Raw genomic sequence first — 24,760 nt, 5'->3', positions numbered from 1 at the left:
TTCACAAATATGTTTCTCAAAACCCCTGGCTTACTAGCAAAATAGATCAAAAATTAAAATTAAATCATTTTATTCTGAATTCAAGAAATATACATTAATTGCATACTGCCAATGTACACAAGATATAGGGATATTTTTACAGAGTCCGAAATTGTTTTAACATCGAAGGTTGATAGAAAAAATTGCTGAAAACATGAACATCTGGGGTTTAGCATCAAACTGCAGTATCATTTTTCTGGAAGAGTCATTTAAAAACACTTTCTCATTCTCCATGCAAGAAAATAAATGAAATTGCTACACAATATAGTTATGTCATGCATTTGTTTAAAAATATATTTTGTTACAGTGTAATTAGTATTTGTTTTAGCAAATAAAATTATTAAGGAAATGTTCAAAAGTACTTCCTGTCATAGAATCAAGTCTGTTACCAAGTGGTACTGATCGAAAGGTTTTGAACATTTAATCCTATATTTTGACCTTTAAACAGCTTATATCTGTGTTCTTCCATCTACCTTTGTCCATTATCAAATAAAATTCTACCTCTTGCCCTAAGTTCCCATCTTAAATCCAAATTTCTTTAGGAGTTTTCTTATCATGATTTCAAACCTCGTCCTCTCCACCCCATTTACTTCTTAAAATACAACCTGAAATGCTTCTTTGAATTTGATCCTAAATTTGAATTTCTCTTTTGAATATAAACCACTATGATTTTTTGAATTAAGCCTGTTTCTTTCATGCTTTATTCCTACAAAGAACTTCCACCTCCACCTCTCGTTCACTCAACCTAAATCACTTTCTTAACCTTAAATGTTTATTTAAATTCCAACTTCTTTCACCGGACTTACGTTCTGCAGTTTACGATGTTAACATGAAAAATTGATTACATGAGCCAATACAAAGAGAATTGTTGTTCCTCTAGCATAGCTTGCTGTTTGACAATTTCACTTTCTTCTTCCACAATTTCCATTACTTTACATGTTAAAAAAGTAGTTTTCAAAGTTTCACTGTGAATTACCAGGACAAATGACATCTTAAAGTTGCATACCGTTGCGAAGCTTGGGAAATAAGTCTTTCAAAATCATTATGCTAATGGTACAATGATTGTAGAAATTTTTCACAAAATTATCTTGAATAAATAATACTGAAAAATCAGTTTCACCCCTTCTGCTAACTGACAGCCCGGAGGCAAATTACTCACACATGTACACACACATATGCTCTTTCAATTCATAGATCTAGGACAGCATGTTTTTGATACTATATAGGACAGGGGTGGCCATTTGACCCTGAAGTTCAAGTTTGACCTATTACTTTTTATGTAAATAATGTTTCAGAACAAATCTTCTCTCCCAAGAACAGGCACTTGTTTCCATCAATGTCAGATTACAATCATATAATGATATTTGATAGTAACCAGCCAGAAACAAGTGCATGAGATTCACGTGTTGTATCTCATTTTCTTCTCAGTCCAAGATAACTGCCTCTATAACTTAATATTTACAATTTTTTGTTACCAACATGCTTGTAGAGTGATTCAAAGTAAACTGCTACCATGTTTATAATTGCATGTTAAAATTGTAAATATACAAGTAGAGAACTAAATACATATCATAAATATACCACATGCCATTAGTGTGTTGCTCTGATGAAGAGTGGTCATTTTCAGCCAAATCAAGCAAGCATCAAAATTGTCTCAATGAAAATCAGAAAAATGACCAACAATTCATCCAGTAAATATTAGATTAAATAATAAATAATATGTGAGAGGTAAAATATAAAAGATTAATACTTAGAAGAAATGTGTAATATAAGGGTTTTATCAAATATACATTATACCATCAGGCCCCTGACTCACTTGTCTATACTGAGCATATTCAGGGCCCTTGTTTGCCCCGTATGGAGTTGGTTGAACATTGGTGGGTATATCATACTGAGATTTTGGACGTGACACAGGCTAAATGAAGACAGAAAGACAACAATATTATTCATAAGCAGTAAAATATTTTACAGATTTTCAGCATACACGTACATGTATGTATAATATTGAAAGCCAGGTGTATGTGTACAGAAATGCATATATTTTTAAGAAAGAGCTTGAACAGTACCACTTTATTCTGATGTGGTCAAAGGAAGAGACAGATTGCAAGATATAGGATAAAGTCCCTGACCTAAACCCTATACATGGTTAAATAATTTATCTTTTCACTGAAATAGCTCTTTGCTCTTTTAAATTACACATTTCACTTCATTAGTATACAGATAAATCTCAAACCTTCAACACTTGGCTACACTACTAGTAAATTCACCCATTAGCAACAGTCAGTTTAGTACATTCTATGTGTTAATTCCATTTCTGGTGTAAATTTTTCTGAAGGTATTTGATATCTTTGCCATAACAATCATGCAGGATACTTAGTCTGTCACTAAATGTGAATGGTAATAGCCATGTACCCGAAAGTCATTTCAATGTTTTATATGGTGATGCATATTTTTAGAACCAGTGCAATAGAAAAAGGAAATTCCTCCAAAAAAAAAACAACAACTAAGTTTTCTGTAATGTTCACTTTGTGCTAATTTACTTTAGTAGATATTTGAACATTATGAGTGAGTGGAAAAGACAATTTTTCCGAAAAAAAATCAAGATCAAAGCAGTGTTGGAAGACTTACTCGGTCTCGATTAACATGATTGGAGGAGTTTGCAGGATACACAGAATAATATGAAGGTGGTAGGGGTTGTACTTCATCAGAATGACTACGTTGATGTATAGGAGCACCCTGTAAATAGCAAGCATCACATCACAAAAGCTCATCAAATCCTATTGTCAAAATAAGAGAATGCTAATATATTTTCATGGCAATATAACAAAGAATGCTTATAAATATTCATGTCAACATTAAACAAAATGCTTATGAATATTCATGTAAAATAACAAAATACTAATGAATATTCAATGTCAACAAAAAGAATGCTATAAAAAAATCACAAACCACCCAAAGATGTAATACATGTACCAAATACAATAATCATTGGTCAATCACAAAAGAAAGTTATTAATTAAAAAAAAAACATTTTTTTTCCAATAAGGGGAAAAATATATAAATGTACAAAAACTGATGCAAAAATAATATATTATTATGAGATTATATAATTCCAAAACAAGATTTTTATCTTTATAGAAAAGCAAGATTTTTAAACCATTTCAATTATTACAATAAGTTAGCATTGCCTATCTCTGTTTTTTAACATAAGATATTGTTATGCTTATATAGATATTTTTAATGCTTGTGAAAATGACTGCAGCTTCCAATGACATATTGGTGTTCAGTGAAATGTACCACAATCTCAAGCTAACTTTAAGTATTATTCCTATTGCATGAAAATTCAGTGAGGGACTTATTGTCCATTTATTTGACACTGAAAATTCATCTAAAAAAACTTTAAACACAGCACACAAAGCACAAGCTGAGCAAAATATCTGATACAATTCAGATCGTTATATGGATAAGCAATTATGTTTAAAACGAAAGCCTGAAGCCTTTAAATGCTCCAGCATCCACAGACAATTATGGTAAGTCAACTCAGTAACATATCATAATGAAAATTAACTAAGCCAAGGAAGATACATAGGTGCTAAGTGTTTATAAGATATAGACGTAAAAACTTACAAGGTTTTCTCTATGATCACTCAACACTGGTGCTGACTCAGTGCGTCCATGAATTATCGGGCCGAAAGGAACCCGCTGAGATATATAGATGAGATAACATTGAAGTTTTAAGTAATTCAATTTTCCCTACTTATTGTGATTGGTTACTTAGTAACAGCTCAACCTTAAGAGGCTAAAAATTAAAATCCATTTCACAAGTCCACATACGTGCGAATTTCTACAAATGCCAAAAGGCCGATATAAAAGTCCCCCTTTTCCACTTCCTGATTTCAATTCAAAGAACAACTCTTGAAGATTATGGCTAACAACCAAAAATAACAAGTTTAACCTTCAATCAGTAAATAATTCTACATCTTTTAAAATGTCAGCTCTGTTCTTATCCACAGAGAAACCTCAAAATAGTGTTAGTGTAATTAAAATCACTCAGTATGAATAGTAAAAGACAAAAGACATAAGTTACACATAGATTTAATAGGAAAGCTATGTTTTCTGGGGATTATCACAGACAACTGTGAGCTAGAAAAATGTTAAAAACTGTTTTTCAGTAGACAACTCTGTTAAATTCATGAAATGCATGCATGTCAATGGATTCTAATACTAAAAGAACTATTCCTCATCCTCCATGGTCATATGGACCCAAGGCTATAAATAACATAAAAGAAGGTTATCCAATCAAATTCTTCAAGCATTAGGGTTAAAGGTCAAGAGGGTATAAAGAGCAAAGGCTATAGATAAACTTACAGTTGGGTGATTATATGGCTGTGTTTCCATTCTTTCTGGTTTTCTTGAATGAATGTTATAGTTCTGTAACACACAAATAGACCATGCTTTCACATATCATGCTCAGAAAAAAAAAAATGCCATAGAGATATGATAGACAGCAGCAGGGGTTCAAATCAATAATTCAGAAGGTTGGGCCCAAAAAATTTAAGTCTTGTTTCCTGCTACTGGAAAAAAAATAAGGTAGGTAGGAAGGGAAATTGTTTTATTTTTCAAAAACATTTCTAACATTTTACATAGAGTTATTGGGGAAACAATCTAAATTTTTACAGTGCTTGAGCAAAATGGCCATCAGATGTTTAGGGTGGGCACGAAAAAACTAGGGTAGGTAGGATAGCAGGGAAGACATTTTTTTTTGTAGCTTTAACCATCTTGAAAATCTTAGTTTAATCTATTCACTTAGATAATACAACAGTTATGACTCTGAGGTAATATCCTCATAATTTTTTGTTTATGTAATTTGAACCCCTAAATTTATTTAAATATACAACCAAAAGCAAAATGTGAAACATCTAGTTCTAACATATCTATTATACATGCAATACTGTTTTTACTATGAGAACCTGCAAAAAAAAAACTATTGAGTGTTGAACTGTTTAAGCATTCTGCATACAACATATATTTTGTCCTCAAAGAACAAGCATAAGCAGATTAATAAGTCATCTTATATTTAAAGCCACCAATAAAATGTCAATGCAAAACAAATGTCTCATGACTCACATAAAATTGGTTGAATCAAAATGACAGCGAGGCATTTCAACAAGGATACATGGCATATTAAAATTTACCCTAAAAACAATGTAAACAATGACATCTACCTTTCTACAAAGTTTCAACAAAATTTTAAGTGGACTTGCATTCATGAAGTACTGAAGAGTGCACTGACAAATGAACAGATGAAAACATAAAATCATGGTAAGTCCCCATTCAAGGTGGAATTTGCAGGGCTGTTTTACAAAGCCAACAATAAAAAATAGTTGGGTCCTGAAAGAGTTGGCCCAGTTTACAGGTAGGCAGAAATGTGGAATTTCTGGCCGGCAAGTTTAAACAAAAATGTTGTCATGACTAAGTCTGTCCATTGTATCCAATTGCCACAAAGGACAATTAAGCTAAAAATGAGGATCTAAGCAATCTCAGAAATACATAAGGATAATAATACATACATTAATATAGAGTATTGCTAACATTGAGACAGAATAGATAGAAAAAAACAATTTGTGAAATTTTGATTTTGAGGGTAGATACACTAACTATATAGATTACTGACAAATATGCCAAAGGAAATGATAACTGAAGAATGACAATACCATGGAAGTTAATAATTTTATTACCCATAAACCACCAATGAATGTGCTTTTATACATGATGTGTTAACTGGCAAAGGTGTTCATACATGAGAATCAGAACACACTTTAATAATTCTGGCTTCTTTTCTATAAGATGCCTAATCTGTACCAAATTAAAACCAGAGTGCAAGTATCAGGTGTTGGAGGTTAAAATTCAATACAACAGGCTATTGTCACATGGTGAAAATTTTTGCAAATTACATTCAAAGCAAATAATAAATTCAGACTTGAACTGTCTACTCAATGCATTTAAGAATTTATAGCCTGATTCCTATAGAACCAAACATGCTTACATATATTGAAGCAATAATTTCCTGATAAATCCAAATTACACCTGTCATTTTAACCTGTTATACAGAAGGGCTAATGGTAGCACACTAGTGTACTGCAATCACACCATCAAATTTTAAATTGATTTTCTTTACATTCATACCAAAATCATAGTTTCATGTAAAAGAATTTGAGTCTACTCAGAAGTCAAGCTGAACACATTTTCGTATTGAAAAGTGAAACATGATTGATTGATTTTTGGGGGTTAACACCCAAGCAGTAATATTTCAGCTATATTCAGAAATAAACATTCTTTACATACACTGGAAAATATAACAGAAAAAAAAACTGTTCCGGGAGTTAACTGCAGTACAGTACAACCAGGAAATAGCTATGGCATGTATAATAAAAGAATTATATATAGCCACACTACACAGCACTCCATAGGACTTACATCATTGTCCTCATGCATAACAGGGTTGTTTGGGGGTGCTGGAGGGGCAGGACGTTTCTGTTGATTCTGTACCTACAACAGTTCTACCTTGCTTAATTCAAAATATTTAAATGCTATTCTTTATTTCCATATAATCTTAAATTATTTAGAGTTTGCACATGATTCCTCCTTATCTGCTAGATCCCTGTGGTGACATAACTAACACAAGATCTAGATGATTTGTCCAACTGGCTAACTTGCTAAACAATAAAATTGAATCCCTGACATTCCTTTCCCGGTACTCGTCCATTGTAAAACCAATTTCCTCTTTCCTGTCGTATCAATATGCAAAACAAACACATATCTCTATGTATAAACTACCATGCACAAATCCTTTACATATGATAAAAGCATCATGCATATACCATAGCCCTATCATTCAAAGCAATCACACATTGTTTTAAGAACATGAACAACATCTTTCTGATTTTATACCAACTGTGACAAAAGCATGATATATACTAAGTTTTCTAACATAGTAACTTTGCAATACATGAATCCCAAAACCACTTTAGTTCTCCTTCCTGGAAATAAGTTTTCAGAAAATAAAAATACAATTTTTGACAAAAACAATTTTTTTACTTTCAAATTACTGAAATTCATCTGAGTGTAAAATAGTAAAAGAAATGACACTGACTTTGTTGTAAAGATTGTAGGGGCATTAAATTGTACTAAATCTTCTGTCACAGTATAATTATGAATAAATACTAAACTTTGTTCTGTGGAATACTGTACCTGATCAGGAGTTTTATCGCCATTCATTAACTGTTTCTTCAGATCATTGTCAGCCTGTTTTATTGTCATTATCCAGTCAGTATCTACATTATCCTCATTGTCATCATCTCTGTTGACAGAATCAAAACAAGTTTATAGACAGGGCAGTGTAGGATAAACAAGTTAAATACAGGACAATGCAAGAAAATCAAGTTAAAGACAGAGTAGTATACAATACAGGGCAGTACAAAAAAAAACGACTTAATATAGGACAGTGTAAGAAAAAGAAGTTAAATACAGAGCAGTATAAGACAATAATATTTCAATAATTAAAGTTCATTTTGCCTACAAAAATTTCTAGTTCCGAAGTTCAAAGTGGAAAAACTCCAACAAAATACAGTGCATCATAAATTCCTGGTACATATCATCTTCTAAATACCTACAAAATTTCATAACATTTAATGCAGTAGTTTCCAGAGAGTGTGCTCACAAAAGTGTGACAAACAGGACAAAAACACTATGACTACCAATCGAAGTGGGGAGAGGGGAAAGGACATAATAAGCACATTTTTACTCTGATAATAGCATGATAGTACAGGTAAAAGTATCTTGCTTTATTTATCTTCAATTGGACCTGTGAGCAGTATCACAAAAAGGACACTCTCAATTTCTACTTGAACTCTACAAACATGTTGACCTTAAAAATATTGGATTATCCTTATCCCAGCGTCATAAATGTTTTCATATTTCATGCATAAAACATACAAATTCAAACCATTATATTAAAGCTGCATTAGCTGCCAAATTTGTTCATTTTTTATGCTAGTGGAAGCAATAAATGCCAATAATACCTACAGAATATTGTGAAAACAACGTTTTTTAATCAGAGAAGATCATTAGCTCTGATCTAATTATTTTTTGCCATCACTTCCAAAGATTGCTGACAGGACATTCAACCTGGGTTAAATATACTTTAACCTTGGTAAAAAAAAAAAATAATAACAATAACAGATATACAGGTAAGCATGTGTCTTGTTTTCATTTCATTTCCTCTGTTTCTTCATTAGTTAAACAGATAATAACCATATTTATGCCACATTATATCACAATACGAAAATTTCAAAAGGATCCTTGCATTATATTCAAATTTTTTTCTTTTACCACTTGAGTCTGCTGGTCTTCCTTGCCGTTGAATAACCACTTTCGCTTTGCAATTAGATTTGTTATTGAAGAAGTGACCCTTACAGCAAATGTGCAGATTAAGATCACCAGAAGTCACATGCATACAAATTTATCTCAGTCGATTTTTTGCTTCCATGACAATAAATACATAGACACCTATTTCATGCATTTAATGCATTTTATTTGTGGATATCAAATGAAGTTATACAGGAAAAGTACAATTTAGTAGAAATAATTCGAAGTTAAGGCATGTTTCAACAGAAACAAAAAATTATGAAAATAACAGCTAATGCAGCTTTAAGTTTCATCAAAACCAACGGAACAGTTTGGAAAGAGTCATGCTTACAAGGTATGTGGAAGGATAGTGAGACAAATAGGAAAACATTTAAGGGTTGCTAAAGATTCCAAACACCTTTTTGAGAGGAGGGGAATAAAAAATTAAGTTTCATAATGAATTGAAATTTATGAAGAATTCATTTAACACTGTGTATATAGCTACATGATCCAGTTTCATCAACATCTCAAATTGAGATTTTCTTCAAGTCCTTCCTAAACTCAAACTCTGAATAATCAGATCACTTGAAATTGATGATTTGAGGAAAAACACAGGACTTCAGGAAATTCTCACCTTATGATATTTTTATGAAGAAATTGTAACAAATTACTAACTATTTTCCTCTAGATACTTATAATTGCCTTATAGTACCTAACAATTCATCAAGCATTCATATTTTTTTTCTACTGCGTTTACAGCTCTTTATGGTGTTGCAAGTTCCTTGATCAATATCTGTTACTACTACTAAAACTAAACCTACGGCTCGCTTTCATCACTATCAGAATCGCCATTGTTGGGTTTTTCTGACTTCCATCGTTTGTATCGGTCTATTAAATCTTGTAGATATGTTGTCTTCCTAGCTCTCTGTATAAATCTATGTTTTAATAAGTCTTTGGCACTTGGTCTCTGTGAAAAAGAAAAATAAAATTTGGATTTGACACTTTCACACAGGAATTGTACATTGTACTTAAAATATTGAAGTATTGAATATTAAATAACAGTGAGCATGTTCCCACAATTCCTGGACACTCAGTCCTAACATGTGTTCCCACAACCCCTGCACATTAAGTCCTAACATGTGGTCCCACAACCCCTGCACACTCAATTCTATCATGTGGTCCCACAATTCCTGACACTCAGTCCTAACATGTGGTCCCACAACCCCTGCACACTCAATTCTATCATGTGGTCCCACAATTCCTAGTCACTCAGTTCTATCATGCGGTCCCACAACCCCGGGACACTCAGTCCTAACATGTGGTCCCACAACCTCTGGACAGTTAGTCCTAGCATGTGGCACCTCAACCCCTGGACACTCAGTCCAGTGTTAGAAACTGAATTTATTGTCAACATAGACCCATCATAATTTTACATAGACAGCGCTGTACATTTTAAAGCAACTTGAGCCAGTTTCATCATAGACCTGTTTGATTTTACATAGACTTGGTTCATAGGTCTACTGCTAATTTCTTTCACTGCTCAGTCCTAGCATGTGATCTGCCTCGAGGAATTTATGTGGCAATCAATTCCATCAAAGCTTCTACGGTTACCAGCAGTGTATCTAAGTTGGTGGGAAATCAGACAAGTAAAAAGGCAAAGAGACAATAGAGTGATAACAAATTAATGGTCTGACATACAAACTGGCTGATGACCAGTAAAAAGATTGTACCCTCTACATCTTTATAGTATGGGGCATCAACAGCATGTCTGTTCAAACAGTTTCCTCTATACACAACATAACTAAGAAATTCACTGAAATCCCACAGAAATACATGTAGTTTGAATGAAAAGGATTAATTCATAATCATTTACAATTACTATTTAGTCGTTGGTGTCAAAATAAGTAATTTCAATTTTTTGCAATATTGATTCAACTCCTGCTTTATTCATAAAAAATTCCAAAATGTGATGTTTACTTTCATGTACTGCATTTTCAACCCATTTTTTTTACAACAGAAATAGCATGGTAATTCCCAAATTGACAGTATTCTGCAAAATCAATTCTGATATTCTCATTTAAGATATATATTCTGTTAAAATTTCCTGCTATACAGGAAAACTTTCCTCAAATTGGCTTTCAATCAAGAAGCATAATTATAGAGCATTCTAAACATAATAATAACTTACATTTGCAGGCTCCTTATTCAAACAAAGCTCTACAAATTCTTTAAAAAACCTTGAGTAGTTGCCCGACAGCTGGGGAGGAGGGTTTTTTGGAATGAGAAATAATACCCGCATCGGATGAAGTTCTGAGTTTGGTGGTTCACCTTTGGCCAGTTCTATGGCCGTAATACCTAAGCTCCATATATCAGCCTGCAAATAAAAAACATCACTGTATAATTACACAAAATATATCAGCCTGCAAATAAATAACACCAATGTATTATTACACTCCATAGATCAGCCTTCAAATAAAAAAACATCAATGTGTCATTACACTTCCTATACCAGCCATAGATACACACCATGTATCAGCCTGCAAATAAAAACATCAATATATCATTACACTCCATATATCAGCATGCAATTTAAATAAACATCAATGTATCATTACACTCCATATATCAGCCTGCAAATAAAAAAAAACATCAGTGTATCATTATACTCCATATATCAACCTTCAAATAAAAATATTATTCAATGTACATGTATCATTACATGTAACATATAATTCTCATCTTCACAGTAGATCAAAGGGCATTGATGGAACACCCCACCATGCAATACTGAAAAAAGGGGGATGGCAAAATGTCCAAAATGGCCCAACTCAAAACTATATTTTTTATTTTGCTGAAAATTGACCTTAACCTGCAGTTCATGGTATTAAACAATTGTGCATAGTTTCAAAGGTTGTTGAATCTTTGACACGAAATCCTGTTTCCATCAAGTCTGTGGTCATTGCCAAAATATCAATCAGAGAAGCAACTTCCAATCATCTAGACAATATCCATGGCTTAATTCAAATTTGACAGGAAAAAAAAACAGACAGCTTTCTCTCCCAAAGGACCCAACATGTACATGTTTTCAATTTTTGACTTAAAATCAATCAACATATCAAATGTTCTTCAATGGGCATTGGAAAGTGTCAACATGCAATATGTGACATCACAATAGTATGTATGAGGGAGTTCATTTTTCAAATTTACAAGTACCACTCCTTAAGAATCGATGTTTAATTTCCAAACCTCGTATGGGTATTTAGTTTTATGGTTAATACATTGAACTAATCGAAAGAATATTGAACAATTCCTAACTTCAATGAACGTTTATTGCCATCTGCTGAATCTTATTTATGCCTGTAACGTCGACAATGACAATGTACAAAATTGTGGATGTTATTTTCCCGTAATAATTACAACAAATCATAATTAAAAGACTTAAGCAAAACAAAAATCCTTCGATTCTTCCATTTTTAGTGATGAACATCTCTTCTAGATTGACTCAATTACATGTTACTTCTCAGATTAATTTTTTTTCGATTACTATACTGGTAACATGCATTCAAAATTAGGTAATACATTGTAATGTATATGTATATATATTTATAGCCAACTTAGGCTAGATTAAACCATAACATGACAAAATACCTAACATATTATGCAAGGAGAAAATAGATATCATTTCATTCACTCATGTAAAGAGACTCCATTCTATATCTCCTTTAATTGATAGATTATCACTTAACAAACTAGACTTTGATAATAACAAAGGACTTAGTGATAGAATATCTTCAAAAAGCTAGATCAGATCTGTGTAAATAGATACCTGAATTTTTAATGAAAATCCATTTTACTTGTTGCATAATCATGTTAATAATATAACATATTTCCTACAAACCAGTCTAAGAAATAAACTCCTCAATATTACATCTAATGATCAACCTTCATTTCCTACAGTACATCATATACTTTATTGAAGAATTTCTGTAACGACCTGCTTAATTTTACATGAACTCCTTCCAAAGCCCAAGTCTACTGCTTAATTTTACATGAACTCCTTCCAAAGCCCCAAGTCTACTGCTTAATTTTACATGAACTCCTTCCAAAGCCCCAAGTCTACTGCTTAATTTTACATGAACTCCTTCCAAAGCCCAAGTCTACTGCTTAATTTTACATGAACTCCTTCCAAAGCCCAAGTCTACTGCTTAATTTTACATGAACTCCTTCCAAAGCCCAAGTCTACTGCTTAATTTTACATGAACTCCTTCCAAAGCCCCAAGTCTACTGCTTAATTTGAAGCATGTTTATGATGTACTTAGATTTAAAATGTACTAAATGTACCATGAATAAATGGCTTTCAGAATATGGTTGGTTTAGACATGTATCTGGTTGTGAAAAGATAAAAGTTAAAACAGCTTTCACTGTAATTAACCAGGTAGTACATTAAATGTATGGCATGCACTAGACATGTACATGTAATAAATCTCTATTGTTATCAGATAACCAAATATAAACCTTAATGACTTCCTTAAATATCCAGGCATTTTTACAATTGTCTAACACTTTATAAAATGAACAACCCCCTACCACACTTATATCAGAGAAAAAAAAACTACATATTTATCTTCTCTAGGTACTGATTATGTGTCATTTAAAAAAGTACTTCATAAAAAAAGTAATAAAAACACAAAAGACAATAAGAACATCAATAAACAATTTAAATTTTATGTTTTTTTAGCCTTAAGGAACCCAACCCAGGACTTCTATTCTATTTATTCAATTTATTTCTGAATTATGTCAAGAAAGAAATATGAATGTATGATAAGGTTACTTTGCATACCTTTTAAAAATTCAAGCCCAAATGTTCCAGGTTTTTGTTTTATTTCAGACAGAAAGGCTAATTGTCAGTCAGCTTTACAACCATGGACCAACATCCTTACTATTAAAGCTAGGGGACAAATGAGAACTAGACATTGCCCCTAATAGGAATAATAACCCCTGTAGCCTCTTGAACCCTGTACATTTGGGAACAAATGTGTACACACGAATCATATTGGACACAATTCTTATGGGGATAACTAAGCACTTTTGACACACAATTTTGCTGTCATTCTAAAACACTCAACTCCAAAAAGAAATCCGTAGTATTTTTGTTGATAACACAATAACAGAATATATCTGCAAATTTACTTTCAACATAAAAATCCTGAAAATATGCACACATCTCTATGGTAATATAACACTTCATTGAGTTTCATTACAATCCTGCAATAGTTAAGGAGAAGTTGGGGTCAACACATCAAACCCAAGATTTGCTGAAAAACGCTTAAATCCATCAGCTGTCATTTTTCGCCTAAACATAAATTCCTCACAATATGCACACTTCTCTATGATAATCTAACACACCACCAAGTTTCATAACAATCCTACGAGTCATTGAGGAGTTGCAGACAACCAAACAGTTTTCCTGAAAAGCATCTTACACCAGCAGCCGTCATTTCTACAATTTTTGCCCTAACAAAACTTCCTGACAATATACACATCCCATCCCATCAAATTAAACAAGAAGTTGTCCAACAATTTTGACTCAAGAAGTCTTTGGTAGGACTTATCACAAAATCTTTTCAACAATTGAAAGTTTCTTTTAATCTATCATAGTTTTCAAGATATTGACTGAAAACTATTAAAAAAAAGTCAGTTTTCCCCTTTCAAGGGCAATAACTCTTACAAGGAGTCTGAAGACTTTTGTAGTCTTAATAATATGGATTATTTCAGCTATTAAAAGAATTTGGATAAACCTAACAGTTTTGGAGATATATGTGAAAAACTACTGTCTGACCCCTATGTTCTATTTTTAGTAACGGCGGTCATGTTTTTCGACGAATCAAAAAACCCACAACAGTTCTAATTAGTCAAGTAGTTTCAGAGGTGAAGAGTCTTGTATACTTGTTAACGACGACAACAGACGCCAAGTGATGGCAATAGCTCACATGGCCTTTGGGCAGATGAGCTAAAAAGACTGCATATTACACATGAGTGCAGAACCAAAAAAAAAATGCAAAACTTCCAGTACCCTCAAACTTTTGATGGTGGTTGAAAAAAAGAGATGATCAACCTCTATTCCCATGGTGATTTTTCGATCATTAAATTAAAGTACTACAATAAAAAATGGTTTTTGAGTCCTAATTTTAATTAGAAATTACCGAAAAACTTGAAAAGGTTAGTATTGTCGGCTATGGGAAAATAAATACCACTGTTTTCCCTTTAGGAGTGGAAAAATTAAAACTAAAAACTAAAGAATATACAAACCTTGGTATCATAGGCTGACTGTTTAATGACTTCTGGGGCCATCCAGAATGGTGTCCCCACAAAAGTTTGTCTTTTATTGGTTGTGTTTGTAAGTTGTCCAGCAACTCCAAAATCTGCTAATTTTACATCACCATTTTCAGACAATAACACATTGGCAGCTGACAAAAAAAACTTGGTTCAATGTAAAAACCTACTAATCAAGTGTAACTCTTTGGATGTAAAAGTTTGCAAAATGTAAATGTTGGTAAATGTTAGTCTGCTGTTGTACTGAGTCTGTTTTGTAATTACTGTAGCAGATTCTCCACTATATACCAAAAAGTAAAATAAATCTAAGAGTTATTGCAGGCCTCCCAGATGGTCATATTCACTTATTTAATTTTCATTTAATCATTACTCAGTATGAATTCCAGTTTCTGTAAGTGTTCCCCAATAGTAACACATCCCTTAAACCTCTTCATTAATCTTACACATAAATTAAAACTGTGGACAGAGTGCATTCTAATGAAACTCAACCCAAAATTAGTTTTAAACATGTTGTGATGCAAAGAGTAGCATTACAGTTGACTGGATATAACAGACTAATTATGGTTATGAACATAGAAATTTGAATTCATTTACATGCAAGAAACATATGACAATGTGACTGTATAAACCACAACATCCACAATAATCCCTATCCACTAACCTTTTATATCTCTGTGTAATTTCCTTTCAGAATGTAAATAATCTAATCCTTTCAATATTTCCCTAAGTATAATAGCAATGTCATTTTCTGTGAAAGGCCCAGCTTTCATTAGATCCAAAGCAGAACCGCCACCAAGATACTCCATTATAATCCATAATTTGGCACCCTGTAAAACATGTTTATGGAGTTTTACATCAAATAAAATCAAATCAAAACTTACTAGAATGCATTTTTGGAGTATGTGCTTATTTTAGTGAGAAGAGTTCAATTAATTCATTCTTCTAGTGGAATTAGTTGCAACTTATGAAATGCCAAAAGGTGTGTTCAAATCAACAGCACTGGTACCCATGAGAATGTCAATAGGTGTGTTCAAATCAATAACACTGGTACCCATGAGTATGTCAATAGGTGTGTTCAAATCAATAACACTGGTACCCATGAGTATGTCAATAGGTGTGTTCAAATCAACAACACTGGTACCCATGAGTATGTCAATAGGGGTGTTCAAATTAGCAATATTGGTACCAAAGCAGTTTATCTAAAGTGTTGGTAACCACTGACAGACAACCTAACAAATAGTACATGTAGCCATCAAACTAGAGACTTCCCAACCAAAACTTATCAAAACTGCTTGCGGTGATGGAAATGAAAAATAAAATAAGTAGACAATAGTTCTTTTGACATACAATGTACATGCATCTAGTAAATTAAAATGTAAATGGTAAACTTAAGTTACTATCAGCAGAACTCAGAATGCACCTAATATTCATATTTGACAACACCCATCAAACAATAAGCAATCAAACTTGTTGTAGGATGTGACTCATTTAATTAAAGCTCAATAAAGGCCGCATTCTTAGTCTTAAAAAAAAAAGGAGCATTTCACTTTTTATTGGTATAAGGCCAAATAAAAAAAAATATGTATGGTTATGGTCACCTCTTTGAATAAAATAGGGACAGTAAGTCAGAAAATTTTATTTTTTTATTACTTTTACTTTTATTTAAACAACTCAAGAGGTCGGCTTGAAAAATCACTAAATCCCAAAAATTATGAAAGCCTAAGTGTTCAATCAAAATTTCAGTTCTAACAACTGATTACTAGTTTACAGGAAATTGAAACATGAACAGACTGTAAATTTATGGCTTATGGCTGCAAGCAGGTGTGCAGCCGATGTTTTCAATTGTAAATACCCAATTTGGTCCGGAAAAGTAAAAAATTAATCCTGACTACCGAGAATGGGTAAGGTCAGACGTTTTTTTCATTAATTTTTTTTGGGTGGGTGACTGGAACCAAACATATTTTTTAAGTGGCTAATAAAGAAATCCATCCATTCAACTTTTATATATCCCATAACAAACTTACATAACCTGCAGTCATATACTAGTGTGTTTTCGATTGAATTTTTTTTTTAATGATTGGAAATTCATGTAATATCTTTCAATGTTTGTGGTAAATTTTATGCATTATTTTTTTTTTCATCATCTGCTTACTGGTAGGTAATCGGTCAGATATTTTACCTTTAAATATGAACCAAAATATTTGGTGACAAAAGGACTGTCACACTGAGAAAGAACCATAATTTCTTGTTGTATATCCTCAATTTCATCCTCAGCTTCTTCTAAGTCAATAATTTTTATGGCTACAACTTGTTGGGATTCATTGTCTAATCCTTTAAACACTTCTCCAAAAGATCCCTTTCCAATCCTCTCCATCTTGGAGAATCTGATTTCGGGGTCAACATTTCCGTTAGACCGTCTCTGAAAAAAGAAAAGGTGGAACTTATTACAAACATGTAAGTACAAGGACTACAAATGCAGAATAAGGTAAAGAAAATCTGTCATTTCAAGAACAGTGAAAACAGATTCTAATATATAAAAGTGAGGACCTTCTGCACTAATCTTGAGATATCCAAAGAAAAGCTAACATAAAAATGTGAGAACCTTCCAAACTTAATCAGTTTCCAACATTATTTTGTATCTCAAGACCATCAAATTTTTCACTCAGGCACTGACAATCGAAGGCTGTACAGTAACAGGTATAATGTACTGTATGTAAGTAGGCTTTTTTTATGGAATTCCATCAGAATTTCCAAATGTTTGGTGTTTTTGCAAAGAAGGATGGAGGACCAACATGCTTTTTGCCTAAACCTTGGATCTCTCTTCTTTTGTCGTAAAAACCACACTTTACCTGGAGTTGATGTTCAAAGATATGTTTGTACAAAAATTATTCTATGGTTGCTGATGACCAAACTTGAACCTGACCATTTTATTTTACATGGATATTAAATAATAAATTAACAATGAAGTCAACTTTTACATGTCTTTGGTTAGTGGTTAGAGGTACAGACTGTACCTGACCAAGTCAGTTTTAATGCACTTGATTTAACATCCAATGAAAACTTATTATCTTTTCTAGATGCAAAAAAAAAAAACAATACTTCAGACAAAAGGCAAATAATTTAATTCCATTAAGTAGGAAACAATAAATGATCGAGACTAATATTAAAAATTTATGCTAAAAATCTATAATTTTCAATAACAGTGATTGCACATCTGTTTCACAACACAAACATGCAATGACAGATACAGAAATGGACACAGTTTCAAGTATTCACAGCCTTTTAATAGATGACTAAACAAGTCATATAATACAATGCTGATTATTTCACTTCCTTGTTTAAAGGTGACTTGGGTGTACAGTTACACAGATAAAATTTCAATATAATACTAATACCATAAATTTCAATATAAAACACTACTCTAGTATATAAATCAACTGCATGTAGAGATCAAGGGAGGAATTGTAAGATAGCATGTGCTGAGTAACCATGTACTTTTCCATCTAAGATAAAGGCAGGGAAGTCTGGTTATCATATATCTTACCAAACCCTGTAATTACAGATCATCTTACTTTAATTACTAAATTTTGAAGCTTTTAATAAGTTCAAGTGCTTAGTTGTACTTGGTTGTTACATGTTATTTTTTAATTCAAACACTTTGGATTCTTAGTCTGTAATAATACACTTCTCAGTTTTTCTCCAATTAAGGTTGAAAAAGATTTAAAGGTTTGCACACATCACAATAAAATATCAGTATAAATATGAGCCAAGTGGAATACTTCAAGATGATCGTTTTCATGACATTTCAGGACAACGCCCACTATGCTATCTTGCTGATATAAGAGCACTTCCTTCTCCAAGGTAAATATACAGAACCAAAATCAAACAATCAAGGTGTAAAACATGCATTATCAGATATATATATAATCAAATTTATCAAAAAATTTTCAGTCATACTGAGACAGGTTGTTTCTGTACAATATTAAAGCTTGTATTCTGTTCATGATAAATATTATGACTAATAGATTGAGCTAATGAATTTCAGAAAAACCTTATTTACAAATCTATTCAAATGTATGTTCCACTGGGATTTTGCAGAAATTTAAAGAACTAAACAAAAATTAAGCTCCCTCGGTAATTATTATCCTTCTAATTCTATCAATTCTGAAAAAAGTAGTGTTCAAACCCCTAGAGTTTGAAATACACATGCTACAGTGTTACTGGTAACTGAGGCAGGAATAACTAAATTCAAGAATATTAAAATTTCTACATACATGTAGAATAAATATGTTAAACTTGAAAGCACAACTGTTTACATTTTTCACTTAAATTCCAACCCCCAGAGAACCCTATATTGCAACCTTTAAAAAATGCTCCACTGGACATGGCTTGATGTGACCACAAAGATTGAACACTTATCTTGATGGGGATAAAAATTTTGACACAGCACTGGTTTTTGACACAGAAAAAAATTCTGCCACAGAACATGGACAGACATAATGTTTTTTTTTTGTTATTTATATAAAAGCCTTGACTTTTGTTAAACAGGGGTATTGAAATTTTGATAAAAAATGGGAAGGTTGTTTATTTGGAAAATTTCGGCAAGGTTTCTCATTTTAACATACTCCATGGAATGGAAGAACATTTTTTATAAAATAAATAGGAATGTATCATTGTAGTATTGAAAATTCAAATTATTGACAATAATCTAAAAAGTCATTGAAGATTTCATAGAAATTCCATTAATCTAAAACCATCCTTAAGCCAAACTACAAAACAAATGAACATGTCTGAATCAGTTATTTCTGTAATACATCTGTACAATGATTTATATGATGATATTGACTAGTGATCAAGTTTAACAAGTCTTGTAAGGTAGTATAGTTTGACAAGTGCATGTACATGTATACATGTATGCAAAGAATTAACTTGAATAGAGTACTGACTACTTTAGTTACAGAATTAAATTCCCTAAATTAAAAAAAAATACATTTTAACATCTGAGTCATCCAGCATATCATTTGCCTGGATTGTTTTTCTCTATGTACATTCAAATGCAGATTGAACTATTCATAGACACAAAATAATAATACTAATTAAATTAAATCAACCAACAGCAAGCCAGATCAAATCATACTTTAGTACCAGATGCTATGTATTGCAGATAATCCACATGACTTTCAGCTATCATGAGAGTTACACTCAAGAAACTTCAAAATGTTTTATTCAAAACCAGGTGCAAGTAATACTTAAGCCTTAAAAAAGTAATTATATCTATAAAAAAAATTATTTTATACTTGACACATCTTTGAATTTTGATTGTGATTAGACATTTGACCAGAATTAAAGTGATCCTTTTTGGGACCCTTATTCCTAATAATCCCAGTCAGAGCCTCCAGAATCAATCCAAATCTTCCAGGTGATTATACCACTTTATGGTACAACAAAGAGATTCATTCCCTTTTACTGAAGTTATTGTCTGAACATCAGTAAAACACTTGCTTTTAGCCCATTCCAGCCCTCAATTCTTAACTGTTTCAAGTCAAATAATTGTCTAGATATAAGCAAAATGCTTGTTTCTGACCTTTTTTTTGGCCTATCATTACTGACATTACGTTTTTTATTTATTAGACACACCTCAACCAGTACTTCCGGTTTAAAGATGCCTTCCGAACAAGGCAAATTTAAATTGGATCAAAGAAATGATTCCGGCTTTAGTATATAATAGGGATGCCATCCCTGGAAAGCCCTTAAAAAGGAAGCTTACTGATGCAAAGGTTAAAGCTCGTCAACAGGAATATGAGGAAAAATGTAAAACGAGGAGTTTTAATCCAGAATGGAAAGTTGGCCATCAGTGGCTGCTAATTCTTGTTTTTGTTTTTTTTTTGTCCGGCAGATAATTGTCGGTCCAGCAGATTTTATAAGGTTGCCAAAAGTCAGGCAGGTTAAAAAATAATTTCACCAGGTCTGGTCAGTTTGAAAATAGAAAGTGGTTGTCATGTATCATTCCCTACAGATTGTGGTGGACAAGTTTCACACATCCACAATGGTATTAACGTGCACAACGAGTCTCTTATGATTAGAAGCTAAAAGGGTATCGCAAGGCAGTAATAAATAATGCTTTGTCCTAGGAAGAACCTTTTAAGTTTCAGTTGTTTCTAACAATTCTGCATCAAACATGACACTTCATCATCAACCACAAATAGAAGGTCCCTGGTATGCATGTCATGACCTTATGCTCCAATCTGAGGGAACTGGACACATGTACATAGGAAGGTAGCATGCCTGGTTGAACCATTTAAAACTGGGTACAGTACACTATGTTTAACACATACATATACCAGCTTTTCTTTATAACCAAAGAATGTTTTGTTAAAATATTCATTATTACAAAATCTTATGTTATGGAAATTTCATGAGATACACTGTATACAAAAGTCTGTTTCAGTTCATTTAAAGTTATGAAAATTATGGAAATTTTCTATTTCTTATTTGACTGATATTTTGTTTTGGAAAGGTACAAAATGCATTACCAACTTCTTTACCTAACTAATTATTGTCAATTTCTCATTTTCATTAGAATTTTACACGTTTCTGAAAACATTCAAAAGGTTATAACTTCAATTCTAAGATTTTGTGATAAGGTTTGAAAGATTCTGAAACTGTTTCAATTTTTGAAAAACGTGTAAAAATCTGAATTCTGTACTGCATATACATGTAGCATCAATTCATGTTCCGGCAAAGAATTAAGCAAAAATGATAAAAGAAAGTTTCATATATGGAATCTTACTTGCTTTTAATTTATTGTCCATGAATATTTTGATAATATTATGGTGTTCCAACATAAATTGTATATTGAAACTGTACAGATAACTAAAATATCCCAATGTGATTTTAGGTAAAGGAATTATTGGTTGCAAATTTAAAGAACCTTTTTAAAACAGAAAATAAAGTAAAAATAAATTTTCACAAAATATTTTAAAAAATCACTGCTTCAAGCCTTGCCATCACATCATTAAAAACATGTGTACAAACTTTCAGTTGGAAATATCAAGAAATAATGAAGGAATCAGCATAATAGTATTTGAGTAAGGGTACAAGCTTACTTATTTTGTAACCTATCTGCATGTACATGTATAAACTAACAACAGAATAAGGTTGCAAAAATACAGAAATCCAAAGCCAGCCATGCTCTCATTACTTAAATTTTAAACTCATTAATAAATCGAACAGGCAACTTTATTTCAGTGGTTTTTTTGACAATTGTGAATTTCAATGTCTTCAGAATTATAAAATTGCCCTGTATTTGATTATGAAACTAATGTAATAACTAGGGTTTCAGTAGAAGATAGAACAGATACCAAAGTGTATCAATTTAAGAAAACAAAGTGGTATCATATAAAGGGGGACAACTGAGTTTAGAATTACCAAATTCTAGCTTTGAGTTCAACATAATTATGATAATAATACACATTATTGAACATTAAAAGACAAATTCCTTTACATCCTCATAAACAAATCAATGTTCTTTCTCTTGTCCTAAATGGTTTTAAGAACTAGTAATCTGTAGGAACACGGCCAAAAAGGGGAATGACAAGGCCACTAAGCTCATGAGACCTCGAAATAAAGTGAACACTTTAGTGGCTTGGTCGTTTCCTTAAGACACAACAAACTGAACACATATTATTTTGTCGAAAATGTTATAATTTGGTGTCGAACGAGTGTTGTCAAGTGTTCTTACCTGCGGCTGCGCCATCATTTTGGCGACTGTCAAAATCCCTGAATGAAAACAAACGACCTTAGTGCGAGTTTAACGAGTATGTTATTATTTGCGTCTAGCCTAATCGCTCAGTTCAAATATACGGTGTTTTTCTGATGGCATAAGTTTGAGTTTTTGACAGACATTGGTAAGATATCAGTAATTTTCGCTCCATCAGGCGATCTATTCCTGTTTCGGCCATATTGTTTCCGCCATCTTACTTCACATGTATTATGGGCGTGGCCTTCATTCCAGTTTTAGGACACACAATATAGTTCCATTTCAGCGTCACTAATTTAGGACAGTTTGGAATATTAAGGAAGACTTTTTTGTTTTCCGAAAGAAAACAAGATTTGGAGAATGAAATCTACTAATGAATAAAAGAAATTTAGTTGAAAAGTAACATCAAAATCATTCCGCTGAGAAAAATTGACCTCCATGACCTCTTCAGGTGCAAACCTGCTCCTTGTCATTCAAGAAAAGAGGGGGGCTATATCAACTACTGAAAAAAATGTTGCAATTCGTCTTATTGGCTTCAGAAAAATAAATAATATCGTAAGGAGTTCAAATTGAACTCATAAGCCTTCTTGCGTTTCCATGAAAGAAATGTAGACATTAAAAGGGGGCATATATCATATCCTTCCTGGATTAAGTTACAGATATAAGGTTGGATTTTCGTCGTGTTCTTTTTGTTTGCTACATTCGGACACATCTATAAACTAAAGTTCCGTAGTCTGGGATTACGGCAAGCCAAAGTGGACAAAAATCAATATTTTGTAATATTAGAAAATGAATTTTTAATATTACAAAATCATTTTTCAATATTAGAACAGATTTTTTAATATTAGAAATTCAATTTGCAATATTAAAAATTCATTTTCTTATATTACAAATTCCTGATTTAGTAATATTATAAAATATTACACATTTTGTAATATTACAAATTGAATTTGTAATATTAGAAAATGAATTTGTAATATTAGAAAATGAATTTATAATATAAAAAAGTCACTTTGCAATATTGCAGAATCAGTCACATTTTTTTAATATTGCAAAATGATTTTCTAATATTAAAAAATCGTAACTGAATACGACAAATCCATTTACTAATATTAGAAAATCAATTTCTTATATTAAAAAATCATTTTTTAATGTTAGAAATTAAATTGAATTTTTAATATTAAAAAAGTGTTTTATGATATTAGAAATCTTATTTGTAATATTAGAAAATTGACTTGTAATATTAAAAAATCATTTTTTAATATTAGAAAACATTTATTTTCTAATATTACTAATTCATTTTCTAATATTGAAAAATCATTTTCCAATATTACAAATTCCTGATTTAGTAATATTATAAAATATCACACATTTTGTAATATTACAAATTGAATTTGTAATATTAGAAAATCACTTTGCAATATTGCAAAATCAGTCACATTTTTTAATATTACAAAATGATTTTCTAATATTAAAAATTAGTAATTGAAGAGACAAATCCATTTTCTAATATTAGAAAATCAATTTCTAATATCAAAAAATCAGTTTTTAATATTAGAAATTCAATTGAATTTTTAACATCAAAAAAGGATTTTTTAATATTAAAAGGGGTTTTGTAATATTACAAATCAAATATGGTATATTAAAAAATGAATTTGTAATATTAAAAAATCATTTTTAATATTAGAAAACACTTATTTTTGTCCACATTGGCTTGCCATAGGGGATTAAGTGTATATAAATATAAAATCCCTGCATGGTCATTTTATTTTGAATAAGTTCGCAGTTATAATATCTTCGTGTTGTTATCCTGGATGTTTTCAAATTTATGCAGGACCAGATCCAGTCACTAAGTCACAGGAGGTGGAGTGCCAGCCGAGGTTCCTTAGAAAAAGGGGGTGCTTGCACATATTTTTTTTTTGCCATTTACTATAATTTTTTCCCATGAAGATGACAAATTTTCCAATAAAAAGGAGGGTGCTAACCCCCCGCACCCCTCTGGATCCGCCACTTTCTCAACTTAAGACGATGATTGTGACCTAGATACCGCCAGACGATGATTGTGACCTAGATACCGCCCATGTGCTAGATGCTAAAACTCTGTAGGAATCCATACAAACAACGCTTTCTAGTTACATCTGCAAAATGTACTACCAAACCTCTTTCAAATCTTTAAAAATTAAATTTATGCTCACTACTGTCAAAGAAAGTAGGCACTTAATA

At 31.9% G+C, this 24,760-nt stretch overlaps 1 protein-coding gene across 16 annotated transcripts in view; it reads right to left on the bottom strand.

Moving 5' to 3' along the window:
- The window catches only part of LOC148626720 (serine/threonine-protein kinase 26-like), a 30,666-nt gene extending 7,885 nt beyond the window's left edge, over positions 1-22,781 (bottom strand). Inside the window, exons 1-12 of one of the 16 annotated variants that reach the window (XM_088570964.1) lie at positions 22,520-22,781; positions 16,958-17,197; positions 15,440-15,605; positions 14,755-14,912; positions 10,634-10,819; positions 9,267-9,412; positions 7,291-7,399; positions 6,517-6,588; positions 4,408-4,470; positions 3,667-3,741; positions 2,668-2,775; positions 1,856-1,954 (exon numbers count right to left, since the gene is read on the bottom strand). In XM_088570964.1, the coding sequence (XP_088427090.1) occupies positions 1,856-1,954; positions 2,668-2,775; positions 3,667-3,741; positions 4,408-4,470; positions 6,517-6,588; positions 7,291-7,399; positions 9,267-9,412; positions 10,634-10,819; positions 14,755-14,912; positions 15,440-15,605; positions 16,958-17,197; positions 22,520-22,537 (1,440 nt within the window). In that variant the 5' untranslated portion in view covers positions 22,538-22,781. The remainder of the gene's footprint in view (positions 1-1,855; positions 1,955-2,667; positions 2,776-3,666; positions 3,742-4,407; positions 4,471-6,516; positions 6,589-7,290; positions 7,400-9,266; positions 9,413-10,633; positions 10,820-14,754; positions 14,913-15,439; positions 15,606-16,957; positions 17,198-22,519) is intronic. The other 15 variants (XM_088570967.1, XM_088570968.1, XM_088570966.1 and 12 more) reach the window with 15 other exon arrangements.
- Positions 22,782-24,760: the final 1,979 nt, after the last annotated feature.

This window comes from Perna viridis, chromosome 2, assembly GCF_037379345.1.
Source record: "Perna viridis isolate PV_CMFRI_1.1 ecotype Kerala chromosome 2, ASM3737934v1, whole genome shotgun sequence".
Lineage (NCBI taxonomy): Eukaryota > Metazoa > Mollusca > Bivalvia > Mytilida > Mytilidae > Perna > Perna viridis.
This window is presented reverse-complemented; position numbering and strand designations above follow the sequence as displayed.